The sequence below is a fragment of the Hemiscyllium ocellatum genome, chromosome 21, assembly GCF_020745735.1.
Source record: "Hemiscyllium ocellatum isolate sHemOce1 chromosome 21, sHemOce1.pat.X.cur, whole genome shotgun sequence".
Taxonomy (NCBI): Eukaryota; Metazoa; Chordata; class Chondrichthyes; order Orectolobiformes; family Hemiscylliidae; genus Hemiscyllium; species Hemiscyllium ocellatum.
The window spans coordinates 21,139,952-21,154,338 of record NC_083421.1 but is presented as its reverse complement, the minus strand read 5'-3'; the positions used below and the strand labels follow the sequence as shown (position 1 = coordinate 21,154,338).

The window sequence follows — 14,387 nt, the reverse complement described above, 5'->3', positions numbered from 1 at the left end:
TGATACATCCAGACAGAATGCTCTCGATGGCGTCCCTCTAAATGTTGGCAAGGGTATTCACCGTCATGGCAAATTTCCTCAGCTGCCTGAGGAAGAGGAGACGTTGTTGGGCCTTTGTAACCAGTGCGTCCTCATGAAGAGTCCAAGAAAACTTGTTGTGGATGACCACTCCCAGGAGCTTGACACTCTCCACTCGTTCCCCCTCTGTGCTGTTAATGTATTGGGGGGGGCATGAGTGACATCCCGCCGAAAGTCAATAATGAGTTCCTCGGTTTTGCCGGCATTGAGAGGTAGGTTGTTCTCAGTGCACCGTTTTTCCAAGTCTTCCACCTCCTGTCTGTAATCTGTTTCGTCGCCATCTGAGATTCGACCAACTATGGTGGTGTCATCAGCGAACTTGTAAATGGCATTAGTCTGGTATTTGGCGATGCAGTCAAGGGTATACAGTGAGTACAGTAGGGGACTGAGTACACACCCCTGGGGGGCTCCCGTGTTGAGTGTTAGTGAGGATGAAATATTGTCCCCATTCTTCACTGATTGTAGCCTGTGGGTCAGGAAACTGAGGGTCCAGTTGCAGAGAGTGGGGCTTAGTCTGAAATCACTAAGTTTAGTAATCAGTCTTGGGATAATAGTGTTGACGACTGAACTGTAGTCAATGAGTAGGATTCTTATGTAGCTGTTCTTGGTGTTAAGATTTCTGAACAATGGTAACCCCCAGGATGTTGAGAGGTGGGACATTCAACAGGGCAATGTCAGGCTATGACCACCCTCCAACAGGACAGAAGCAAACCAAACATCCTTAACATCTAATACCATTATTACCACTGACTGCCCCACTCTCAACATCCTGAGGTTATCATTGTTCAGAAATTGAACTGGACTGGATACATAAATATTGTGGTTCCAAGAATAGGTCAAAATAGCTCGGAGTCCTGGGATGAGTAACTCACCTTCTAATTCCCCAAAGCCTGTCCACTTTCTGGAACAGGAGCACAGCAGGTCAGGCAGCCTCCAAGGGGCAGGAAACTCAATGTTTCAGGCAAAAGCCCTTCACCAGGAGTCTGTTCCTGATTAAAGGCTTTTGCCCAAAACATTGATGTTCCTGCTCCTCAGATGCTGCCTGACCTGCTGTGCTTTTCCAGTGCCACTCTAACCTTGATTGTAATCTCCAGCATCTGCAGCAGTACCCACCTCTACCCACCTTCTGGAAGACACAAGTCTGCAGCGTGATGGAATACTCCCCATTGGTCTGGATGAGTGCAGCACTGACAAGGTCTAACATCATCTAAGACATAGTATCCAAATTTACCTTCATAAAACCTTCAGCAGGTTTCCAGAGGGAATGACTGTATCTTTTCAGGAAAAACAATCTCCCCAGCTTTAACCATTACTTCAGTCACCACATGGCCCAAAATTGAGAGCAGCCAACTCGAGCAGAACGAGTCATATGTGCTGTGTGTATCAGTCACTCACTGCATGAGCAGGTCCCAGTGATTAAAGACAGGTGCAATCAACCAGACCATCAAATCATCAGCATCTACAACTTCTTACCAGGATTGACTTGAGCTTTAGAATTCCCGGGATATTGAAGCATTAGCAGGAAGCACCAAAGCATTATTGGTAGGAAGGCACTGTTCAGACTGAGAGAGAGTTGACTTTGCAGCAAAAGGGTTTCAGGTCTACATCTCTCTGTAAGGAAGGAAAACAAGCACAATAATTACCAGGAATATCAAATAACAAATGAACACGATGGTAACTAGTAACAAAAAGCAAGGATCACAAGCAGTAATCACCAGGAATATGAAGCAGTGAATGTGAAACTGGAGGGTGTCTCTGTGTTTGTGCCCATGCAGCTGTACAATAACAAGCTTTGTTTCCATCCTTGCTTCTTGTGTTGTCCAAGTTCCGAGTCTCCCTTGACTCAGTGATGGATGTAATAGCTCTGGTCAACACTGCGCAAACACAAGTTTGGCAGCTCCCAGCAAATTCCTATGCTTGATCCCTTACAGCTTCTCTTCCCCTCTCTCTCTCTGTCAGGCTTGGGCTCCTTCCAACCGAGCTGATGTCACGTCAGAAACTAAAGGATACTAAACAATTTGCCATGGTCATGTATTCGGGTCAGAGGATGTGACCTGTCCTAACTCCTTCGACCTGCAAAATGAGAACAGGAGAATAGCCCAAACCATTGCTTGGTGATGAATCCTGAACACGTGGGCAGTGGCAAAGGTGAGCCTATACCAAGGAATGTGCTGTTGTTTGTGTTTTGCAATCAGCAGGCTGCACTCAAGTCACTTTGCATACAAATCAACATTTCATTAATCTCAGAGCGTCCTCCTAGATAAACACACAGTCTGTTACAGGCACAAGGGCTGCTGACTCTAGTGACCTACCAGCCTGTCGAGGAACAACGTGTCCCTCTTGTCAGTTTAAACACTTTGTTGGTTTAATGGAAAGTAAAGAAAATGCACTGATTGAAATGAATTAGCCATCCATCTCAGTGCAGATCATCTCAAACCGGACCACTGTTAACAGAGTTCATCGTGAATCAATACAGGAATAGTTCATTTCACAAACAACTGAAGTGGGGATGCCAAAACCAGAATGTCAACAGAGCATATGAACAGACCATGCCTCCTGCAGTACCCACTCCCTGGCCCTCGGCTGCCATGAAGCCAGTTATTTCCTAAAGTATTCCCGATCCCCTCTTCACCAGTTTTCTGACCATTGGAATCAGAATTGCCCAGGAATTCCGAGAGATATTGGTTAACCGCAAGCTCATTGGTGGTTAGTCATTCCCCATGATATCTGTCCAATCTTCTCCCCTGGCAGCAGAACATTAAACAAATTTCGGCAGAACCAAGTCTAAAGGTCAACAGGGTACTGGAGGCCTCCTGCGTGAAAGCCAAACTAGCCACAGTCATAGTTCTCACCCTCCTCTTCACCACTCATCCCTAATTGCTCAGAGGGCAGTTAAGAGTTAACCACATGGCTGTGGTCTGGAGTCACACATAGGCCAGACAATGGGCAGCAGCTTCTTCCCTGAAGGATGTCATTGAGCAAGTATGACACAAAGTGTTGGGGATCGTTCTTCTCTGAACAGTTTATGTACTAGCAGAAATGTGCCAGCAGAAATAAACACATTATTGGTAGGCCCACTCTGCCATTTCATATTATTTTCTTTCTAGTAAATCTGGACTTTGAATGATATAATGTCCTCCATCTGTAATACTCTCCATGGGGAATGTTGGACGCTGAGCTGGATTGTCTGTACTCTATATTATCGATGATACTAGGGAAGAATGAGGACCCTGTGGTTAATAACTCTGTTTCACTCTCTTAAGGGAACAGAAAAATTTGAGATAAGTGTATCACAGTTGCATAGCACTTTAGCCTTGAATGGTGGGAGCTAAAACAAAAACAGAAATTGCTGGAGAAACTCAGCAAGTCTGGCAGGATCTGTGGAGAGAAAGGAGAGTTCAGTGACCCTTTTTCAGAACTACAGTGGCTAAGTGCTGATGCCAGGGGATGGAGGGGGAAGGAGTGGGCAAACAGATGGAAACAGAGCTGAGAGGGAGAGACAGAGTTGAGCGGGACCAGAGTTAATCCACCTCCTCTCACTTCTACTGGACAGATTGGGAGTCAGTGGGTTTGTAATGGATATCTATGACCAGCTTATCCCCAGCAATGGAAACAGAGATGTCGAGGAAGAGAAGGGAGGAGTCAGGAATGGACCAGGTGAGGGTGGGAGCAATATGGAAGCAAAATTGATCATTTTTTTCCAATTCTGAACGAGAGGGAGAAGCAGCATCGATGATAAAGCGTTTTGAGTAGGGACTCAAGCAGAATTGGGACTCAAGCAGAATTGGGACAAGCAATGTTCCATGTACCCCACAACAATCAGACATAACTGGGGCCCACGTGGATTCCAGTGGACACACTATTGATCTGAAGAAAATGAGAGCAGCTAAAAGAAGAAATTGTTCAACACAAGGACAAGCTCAGAGGAGGTTTAGGAAGGAGCAGAGAGCCCTGAAACTATCCTGATGAGGGATGGATCTGTAAAGAGATTGCATGGTCATGAGGTGCACTTCCTGTTGTCCTGGCTAATATTGATCATAAACAGATTATTTGGGTATGATCACATTGCTTTTTGTGGGAGCTTGCAATGCACAGGATAAGTGCAGCTTTCCTACACATCAACAGCAATTACACTTCAAAAGGTACGCCAATTGGCTTAAAGCCCTGAAACTGTGATCGGCACTATTTAAATGCAAAGTTTTTTTACTCTATTGTCAGAATTGTCACAAACACTAGATAGGAAAGATGGACTGAAGTTTAAAAGAAATTCCACAGGAAGTGAAGGGTTAACTGCTTTCCATGCCCAGAGTGAACATGTGGAATGAATTATTCAGCGCAGCACGGAAACAGAGGGTGTGAAAAGATTTCAGGGCAGATCGGAAAGATCATTGAGAGACAAGGGAGCGCACTCAGACTAAATCAACCTGGCAGGCTTTAGCACAAGTCAATCCAATCCGGCCTGAGACTCACACTGCATTCCACCCCAAAACGTGCCTTCAGTTAGGTCAAAACTAATTTGTACCCCACCCCCACCCCACAACAATAATGCTTGAATTCTATAATTCTCCATCTGATCCGCATCAGTTAACTCTTGCAGCCCAACTCAGCGCATCACTACTAGGACTCTCCCCTCCTGCTCTCCCTTTCACTGTCCCACTGACCAATCTGCTATTATTCCCTCCCCCCAACCGATGCAGCCTCTCACTCAGTTGTGTGTTAGATAAGTTGAGCTATCAATGTGCAATTTCAAGACCAAGTATTGTTCCAAATATTTAACAGAGGGCACAATTCCTTCTCTCTGACAAGTCTTGCGTTTCCACATGACGCGGTATCCGTCAAGTCTGTTTAAGCACTGGGGTGGGGGTAACTTAAAGAAGAGAGGACTCCTCACCCTGTCCAGTAGGAGTGAGAGGAGGATCCTCCCCACCCTACACTCCTCAAATCCCAATAACTCCCCATAAACCAAATGGTACGAGCACACCAGTCCATCGCAGAGAGGTAAGTCCCTTTTTGACTCCTTGGGCCTGATCAGGACTCCACAGACCAACATGACCTTCCATGAGAACCACCAGGAGTCATCACAGCTCAGGCACTCGACTCATCCTTAGCAAGCTGAGCAGGAGTATGCTCCGTCATTTTACAGGCCTGAACTTTGACATCAACTCAGATTTCATATGCCTGATCCTCATATCTCTCAATTACCTTCAGAATCCAAAGAATCTTTGCTGGGTATTGACTCAATGACTCAACATTCCCTGGGTAAAGAATTCCAAACACTCTCAACCCTGCAAGTCAAGAAATCTCTCATCATCTCAGTGCTAATTGACTACCCCTATTCCTAGGAGAAAGTGAGGACTGCAGATGTTGGAGATCAGAACTGAAAATGTGTTGCTGGAAAAGCGCAGCAGGTCAGGCAGCATCCAAGGAGCAGGAGAATCGACGTTTCGGGCATGAGCCCTTCTTCAGGAAACATCGATTCTCCTGTTCCTTGGATGCCGCCTGACCTGCTGCGCTTTTCCAGCAACACGTTTTCTACCCCTATTCCTCGACAGTTAAGTTTCTAGCCATGGAAACAGCTCCTCAGCATCAACCTGGTGAAGTCCGTACAGAAGCTTGTATCTTTCAACGTGATCACCTCTCATTGTTCTGAGCTCCATAAGCTCATTTTAGTCAATTGCTTCAAACAGGGCAGCCCAAACATTGCAGGCGTCAGTTATGTGAATTTTCACTGCACTCAATCTAATGCAAGTACTTGCTTGGGCATGGAGACCAAAACACCATGCAGTACCCCAGATGCAGCCTCACCAAATACCTAGACAATTACAGCAAGATTTACTCTAACACCACTGCAATATAGAGCTGACATGTCAGGTGTCGTTCTGACTGCTGGCTGTGTCCGTACATTAAATTGATGTTTTGTGAGCAAGTAGATTCAGATTACACTGTCCATCAACACTTCATAATTTCCTAACATTTCAAAACTATACTAATTTAATAACCTTACTGAGATAGACAAGCAGGAGGCTGGAGAAACACAGCAAGTCAGGCAGCATCAGGCGGTGAAGTCAACGTTTCAGGTGTAATCCTTCTTCAGGACTGGGGGGGTACAAGGGAGCTGCAGATAATGGGTCGGGGAGCGTGAGGTAGCTGAACATAGGTAGAGTGTACACCTGGTCAATAATCTTATTCACAACCTCACAATTCCCCACATTTACATTCTCTTGCAGACTGTGCCCTCCTCACGGCTTAATGCCCAATCTAATTGTGTCATTTGTAGATTCTGATAAATGGATGCATTACACTCAGCCTTTACATGTACATGTTTGGCATAAGTTGCAATAGCTGAAGCCCCAGCACTGATTTTTACAGCAGCCCAATATTCACAAATGACCCATTTACAGTATTCCTACCAGCTTTGTCCTTTAACCAAATCTCGGCATAATCTATTGTATTAGTCTCTACCATAAGCACTTATTTTGTGGAGTCACAGCATGAAGAGTGAGACTAATGTGTATCTATAAGTGGCTAAAATGACTACAGATTAGAACATGAGACCTCACAGGGAGTGGTAAGACCCAAGACCCTGAATTCGGAAGGAAATAGCCAACTCCATGCTGTTGAGCTTTTGAATATTGAATGAAATAACACAGAGAGACACCATTTAGCCCATTCTGTCTGTACTGACCCTTCAAAAGAGCGGTCCAGTTCGTGTCAACTCCTCTGGTTCACCTTCGGCCCTTCCCTTCTCTCCAATTCCCTTTGAAAGTTCCAACCAAATTTGCTTCCACTACCTCATCAGGCAGTAGTCCCTGCAACTTGCAGCATAAGATTTTTCATCGCTCCTTTTTGAACCAACATTAATCTGTGACTTAGGATCTTGTGGTACACTGGTAGCATCCCTACCTCTGCATCAGAAGTTCCAGGTTCAAATCATGCCTGACCCATGCGTCATTATATGTCCAAATAGGTCGAAAAAAATTATTTTTTAAAAATCCGTAGCCTCCGATCACTGGTTGTTTGTCAATGGAAATAGAGTTTCCTAATCAACTTCATCAAAACCTTTTCAACGATCTAGATCAAATCTCTCCGATTCTTCTCTGCTCAAAGGAGAAATGGTTTCTTCAGTTTTTTGCCAGTGAAGTGGAGCCTCCCACCTCACGGAGCACCCTGAAACGTAACAGGCCGGGCTGCAGCCACCCGGGGCTGAAAGTGTTAACAGCTCTGCTTGCAGTGAGTGGGTTGACGGGAGGGAGAAACGCAAGCTAATTGACTGCAGCTGAAACCCTGAACGGAATCAGACTGAGCTGCCTAGGGAACTCGGGCAGGATTCACTCAGAGAAGCCAACAAAACAGGGCCCAGAAGGTGGAACAGATGGTTAAGGTCATGGAATTGGTTCCCTCTGCTGTAAGTTCATCACAAATTCCACTGTCATTCGCCCTTCCCCTCCCCCCCACCACCTCTCCAAGCAGAATCTATGCAAACTTACAGACTGGGAACTCGATCAGTTGAACTCTTACTTTGTTCAACAGGAAGGCAGAGATGCTCAAAAATCTTCAACTCAGCGTCAGCGTGAGGACTTCAGAATGACAGAGAATGAACCGCCACAGTTCCTAGCCACATTAAACACGGGATGAGGCCATTCAGCCCTTCTGACCTATTCCACCATTCAGATCAGAACTGAACCACAGCTGAAATTCTCACCTTTATTCCAAAAGTCTCGATATCCTCAGCCACAAAAATCTGTCTTTAACGTCGACAGTCTTTTAACATCTAACATACAAAAAGCCCTTAACATCTACAGCCCTTCCAGATTTACACGTGCACTTCCAGACTCCCTCCTGAATGGCCTGGCTATACTTTCATGATGATTCTGTTTACAAAAGAACACAAGAAACAGGAACAGGAACAGTCTTAGGCCATTCAGCCTCTCAAGCCTGTCCAGTCATTCCACAAGACCACGACTGTTCTCTGGTGCCAGCTCCCCATAGCTATCAACACCTCACAATTTCAATAATTGATATACCTCCTCTTGAAATAGCTTTGTTGCTTTAAGGAACATCACTCCTCCACTTCCTCTGGGCTTCCCCAACCCATCGCCATGGGATATGTGACTCACCCCACCACATCACTAACCATCTTAACAAGAATCATCAGGTCAAAATGGCTGCCAAGACAACCATTACCACATGTGTAAAACAAGACAATTTGTGTCAGGCAGTGCCCATCTTTGGGAGCAGAAAACAAGCTTGAGGGTACAGAGACTTCCTCTGAACCAGGAACATTCAAAAGGTCCTTTTGCCTTCAATACTCCTTGAAACCAGAGACTCACATTTTCGTACGAAAGTTTGGGCGGCACGGTGGCTCAGTGGTTAGCACTGCTGCCTCACAGCACCAGGGTCCCAGGTTCGATTCCAACCTCGGGCAACTGTCTGCATGGAGTTTGCAAGTTTGCACGTTCTCCGTGTCTGCGTGGATTTCCTCCGGGTGCTCCGGTTTCCTCCCACAGTCTAAAAGATGCGCATGCTAGGTGAATTGGCCATGCTAAATTGCCTATAGCGTTAGGTGCATTAGTCAGAGGGAAATGGGCCTGGGTGAGTTACTCTTCAGAGGGTTGGTGTGGACTGGTTGGGTCAAAGGGCCTGCTTCCACACTGTAGGGAATCTAATCTTATCTTACATGGGACAGAGGAATGGAAGATTGAGCATGTGGTGGAGTGGGGTAGTTACTGAGACAGGGGGCGAGAAGACAGAGAGTGTCTATCAGGTTAAATAACAGTAGATCAAAGTACAAAGAAAGGAAAATGGTGAGCTGGATGGAGAAGGAAACACATCAAGTGGAGTGAGTGGCTAGACATGGGACAACAGAGAGACACCAGAGCTAGCCATGCAGTCTGTAGTGGAAAGCAGCAAGCAAGGAAGGATCAGCAATTGAATTACAGTGCAGCAACCATTTGACCCTACAGTTCTCTGCTGCTCCTCCCACTTCAACTCACTTGAGCAGCATATTCATCACTTCCTTTTACCCTTGCACATCCTCCAGCTTCCCATTAAACGTACTAATCTCACTTACACCAGAATTTCATATACTGATCATTCTGAGTAAGAAAGTTTATCTGAATTTCATTCAGAGATTTATTAGTGACTAGCTTTTGTTTACAGCTCCTAGTTCCAGGCTCCCCTGCAAATGGAAACATTATCTTTACATTCACTAATCAAATTCTTCCATAAGCTGAACTACCTCTTACAGGCCTCCCTTCCAGCAAAAGGAGCTCCAGTGTTTAGAAATGGTCATCCTCAGTGCCAGCTTGATGAGTCCACACTCAGGCCCTTTACTGTCTGGGTTCTGGAGGAACGAGTGTCGTCCATCCCAGCAGACTCTACGAGTATCAGAATTCATCTGGCTACCTGGCAGCCCTCTGTCTCCAGCTGAGAGTGATCAAACTTTTCAAATACAGTGCTGCTGACTAGGATCGTTTATCAACCAGCCATTTAATTCACATTCTGATGTCTCTTGCAGACTCCAAGTGTCTCGCTGGGAGTTGAGTCACCAGTCAATGTGGGACATTAGGCTCCTGCCTAAGACCTTGTCCTCCTCTTTGTGACACTTTTACCTCACAACTTGGGTTTACCCATTAGCCAATTGAAGCCCTCATTCCTCTTGCCTGAGAAGCAAAACTGAGAGTGGCTTCCAGTTGGTCAGTATTCACTGCAAACAGCAGCACCCAGACATTTCACTGAGGTTTCTCTTTATTCACTCATGGTAAGTGGGCATCCCTTGCTGACCAGCATTTGTCAGTCTCCAGTTGTCCTGAAGGTGGTGTTGAGCTGCCTTCTTAAACCACTGCAATCATATATTGTAGACTAACCCACAATGCCATTAAAGAGGATTTCATCCAGTGACAGCAAAGGAAGATTGATATATGTCCAAGTCAGGACGGTGCGTGGTTTGGAGGGGAACTTGAAAAGGTGGTGGTGTTCCCTTGTATCTGCTGCCCCTGGCCTTCTAGATAGAAATGGTTGTGGGTTTGGAAGGTACTGTCAAAGCATCTTTGGTGAATTTCTGCAGTGCATCTTGTAGGTAGTACACACTGCTGCTACTCACCATTATTGGTGGAGGGAGTGGATGCGTGTGGATCTGGTGCCAATCAAGCGCGTTGCATTGTCCTGGATGGTGTCAAGCTTCTTGAGTGTTGCTGAAGCTGAACTCATTCAGGCAAGTGGGGAGTATCCCATTACACTCCTGACTTGGGCCTTGTAGATGGTGGCCAGGCTTTGGGGAGTCAGGTGGTGAGTGACTTGGCCATAGTATTCCTAGCTTTTGACCTGCTTGTGTACCCACTGTGTTATATGATGAGTCTAGTTGGGTTGCTGGTCAATGGTGACCCCCAGGATGTTGATATTGGGTAAAGGGATAGTGGTTGAATTGTCTCTTACCAGAAACGGTCATTGTTTGGCATTTGTGTGGCGTGACTATTACTAGCCACTTGTCAACATAAGCATAAATAGTGTGCAAGTCTTGCTGCATCTGGACATGGACTGCTTCAGTATCTGAAGAATCAGAAATGGTGCGGAACATCAGTGAAGATCTCCAAATCTGACCTTATGTTGGAGAGAAGGTCATTGATGAAGCAGTTAAGATGCCAAAAGAGAAAATGCAGGAAAATCTCAGCAGGTCTGGCAGCATCTGTAAGGAGAGCAAAGAGCTGACATTTCGAGTCGAACTGACACTTTGTCAAAGTTGTTTGAGTCAGTTAGACTCGAAATGTCAGCTCTTTTCTCTCCTTACAGATGCTGCCAGACCTGCTGAGATTTTCCAGCATTTTCTCTTTTGGTTTCAGATTCCAGCATCCGCAGTAATTTGCTTTTAAGCAGTTAAGATGGTTGGGCCCAGGCCATTACCCTGAGGAATGCCTGCAGAGATGTCCTGGAGCTGAGATGACTGACCTCTAACAACCACAACCATCATCGTATCTATCAGGTCTACCCCAATACCCAGTGATTCCAGTTTTTCCTGGGCTCCTCGATGCCACACTTGGTTGAATGTGTCTTTGATGTCAAGAGATGTCACTCTCTCGTCACGGCAGAATTCAGCTCTTTCATCCAAGGCTGCAATGAGGTCAGGACCTGAATGGCCCTGGCAGCACCCAAACTGGGCGTCACTGAAGAGGTTATTGCTGAGCAGGTGCTGCTTGAAGGAGATACAGAGTTGCCCTTAACCCATAGCTTAATACTGACTGTCTCAAACTGTTAGTTCAGTGAGCAGGAAGGATTAGCAGCTGAGAATACAGAGAATGAATTCTAACGTTGAGGTCAAAATCTTCCCTGGGGGATTTGGGCTGGAATTCAGCAGCAATGCTAGATTCAGCCTTACTATGCTGGAGTTCAGTGTCAGCATTCTGGCTACAACTGGAGTTCAACTTTACTGTCTGGTGATGAGTTTGGTGCCACTGTCCAAGCTGGTTAGCTACGGATTGCTTTCTTCAGCCAGTCTGGCCAAGGTTGGGTGGTTTGGCTTCGATGGGTTGATTATGACTGTATTGGGTTTTTGAGCTGGATCAAGGTTCACTATCCAAGCTGCAGAGAGGTCAGTCCCGAACCCTCTCATAGGTAAAAACAATGACTGCAGATGCTGGAAACAAGATTCCGGAATAGAGTGGTGCTGGAAAAGCACAGCAGTTCAGGCAGCATCGAGGAGCAGGAAAATCGACGTTTCGAGCAAAAGCCCTTCATCAGGAATACAGGCAGAGTGCTTGCACCAGTCTATTCGTGAACCTTCTCATCACCACTGGATGCCTTCTTACACACCTTGGCACTACATTTAAACCCTGGCCAATTTCTATCAGGGGTCGTCTCAGCCATCTCCATCTTTGAGACTCCCTTACCCCCAGGGAAGACAGAAATAAGAAGGAAGAGACCATGGAATGAACTGTTCTAGATGAAGGGTGTGATGGGGAATATAAGGATACTGTCAGTTAAGAGGAGACACTTTCCCCATCATCGCACTAACAGCTCCAGCCTTTGAAACCAACATCATAAGTAGTTGAAATGCAAATACAGTTAACATGTGCTGTGAGCCTGACTCTAAACAAGCACTTTCTGCCAGGTAAACAAGGCAATGAACCAAGTACCGTTCCCTGGCCTCTCCAGCCAGCTCGTCCATTACAACGCACAGTATCACTTTGAAATGCTGGGCGAAACATCAATAAAGTGTCACTCATCTCCAAATGGCAAGAGTAAGACCCAAACATTCATACCTCCACCTCATACCAACACAACTCTCTCAACAAACATCATTGCAACCCAGAAATAAAGTTAAAGTTGTACTCATACAAAACAGTGTTCAGTACAGTTAGTGGGTACCTCACCAGTAATGGTCCCAGCCCAGTCTGGACCCTGGTGACAATGCCAGCAATGGTCACTGCCCAGTCTGGACCCTGGAGACAATGCCAGCAATGGTCACTGCCCAGTCTGGACCCTGGTGACAATGCCAGCAATGGTCCCAGCCCAGTCTGGACCCTGATGACAATGCCAGCAATGGTCCCAGCCCAGTCTGGACCCTGGAGACAATGCCAGCAATGGTCACTGCCCAGTCTGGACCCTGGTGACAATGCCAGCAATGGTCACTGCCCAGTCTGGACCCTGGTGACAATGCCAGCAATGGTCACTGCCCAGTCTGGACCCTGGAGACAATACCAGCAATGGTCCCAGCCCAGTCTGGACCCTGGAGACAATGCCAGCAATGGTCACTGCCCAGTCTGGACCCTGGAGACAATGCCAGCAATGGTCCCAGCCCAGTCTGGACCCTGGAGACAATGCCAGCAATGGTCACTGCCCAGTCTGGACCCTGGAGACAATGCCAGCAATGGTCACTGCCCAGTCTGGACCCTGGAGACAATGCCAGCAATGGTCCCAGCCCAGTCTGGACCCTGGAGACAATGCCAGCAATGGTCACTGCCCAGTCTGGACCCTGGAGACAATGCCAGCAATGGTCACTGCCCAGTCTGGACCCTGGTGACAATGCCAGCAATGGTCACTGCCCAGTCTGGACCCTGGAGACAATGCCAACAACGGTCACTGCCCAGTCTGGACCCTGGTGACAATGCCAGCAATGGTCACTGCCCAGACGAGACCCTGATGACAATGCCAGCAATGGTCACTGCCCAGTCTGGACCCTGGAGACATTGAGAGCAACGGTCACTGCCCAGTCTGGACCCTGGAGACAATGCCAGCAACGGTCACTGCCCAGTCTGGACCCTGGTGACAATGCCAGCAATGGTCCCAGCCCAGTCTGGACCCTGGAGACAATGCCAGCAATGGTCACTGCCCAGTCTGGACCCTGGAGACATTGAGAGCAATGGTCACTGCCCAGTCAGGACCCTGGTGACAATGCCAGCAATGGTCACTGCCCAGTCTGGACCCTGGTGACAATGAGAGCAATGGTCATTGTCCACACCATGCGTAAACACAAAATGAACCTTGCTCAGCTTCAGTGTCGTTTAGGAGCTTTCAAGAACTGAATCAGTGTGGTGCCAAAAAAGTAATGCCAACAAATTGTGAGAGAGCAGCGCAGAGAATTGGAGCCCAGGTTATGAAGCATGGCAGAGAACCGGCAAGTCAACCTTGAACTCAATTGCATCCATGCCCTCTGCCACCTTTAGAGTCGACTGTTCCAACACTTTCCTCACTAGTCTCCTGTATGCTAGCCTCTGTAAACAGGAGGTCAGTCAGTAACCCCCCACCAAATCTTGATCACCATTTCCATTTTTGTGCTGCCTCCCCACCACAGATTGTTTTTTCATTTCCAGTGTCTTATCGCTTCATCCCTTCTCTTGTAGGTAAAAAGGGTCAGACTAGTATTTGAAAAGAAGCAAAGTGCAGGGTGATGGAGAGAAGGAAGGAGACAGGCAGTAAGTGAGCTGTACACTCAGAGGGCTGGTGCAAACACTTTGAGCTGAACAGGCTCCTTCTGGGCTGAAATACTCCTGTGATTTCACTTTTTTCACTTTAGCTTCCATGAAAACAGGAATGTAAAGGGTTAATACTGAGGAATGAAATAAGCACTGCCAAGTATGATAATGTCACATGGACTGGGATGGGAGAACAGCTCTGGATCTCAAGACTGAACACCAAGGTCTCCCTCAGTCTCAATGATAATGTCTCGCACACTAATGTAACTTGTACCTAGTTGCTGTCAGACATGAAACGGCAAAAAAAATCCAAACATTTTTTGTTCGATGCCTTATACTATATGTAAAACACTGGTCATTTTCTAACCAAACTGCATCGTTTAACGAGAGCATCCTCTCGTT

At 46.7% G+C, this 14,387-nt stretch overlaps 1 protein-coding gene across 3 annotated transcripts in view; it reads right to left on the bottom strand.

Annotated features, from left to right (window-relative positions):
• The window catches only part of ddr2l (discoidin domain receptor family, member 2, like), a 102,791-nt gene that overhangs the window by 70,765 nt on the left and 17,639 nt on the right, over nucleotides 1–14,387 (bottom strand). For 2 of the 3 annotated variants that reach the window (XM_060841269.1, XM_060841271.1), the window contains exon 2: nucleotides 1,552–1,689. In XM_060841269.1, coding sequence (XP_060697252.1) covers nucleotides 1,552–1,615 — 64 coding nt within the window. In that variant the 5' untranslated portion in view covers nucleotides 1,616–1,689. Of the gene's footprint in view, nucleotides 1–1,551; nucleotides 1,690–1,793; nucleotides 1,867–14,387 lie in introns of those variants that run through there. The other variant, XM_060841270.1, reaches the window with a different exon arrangement.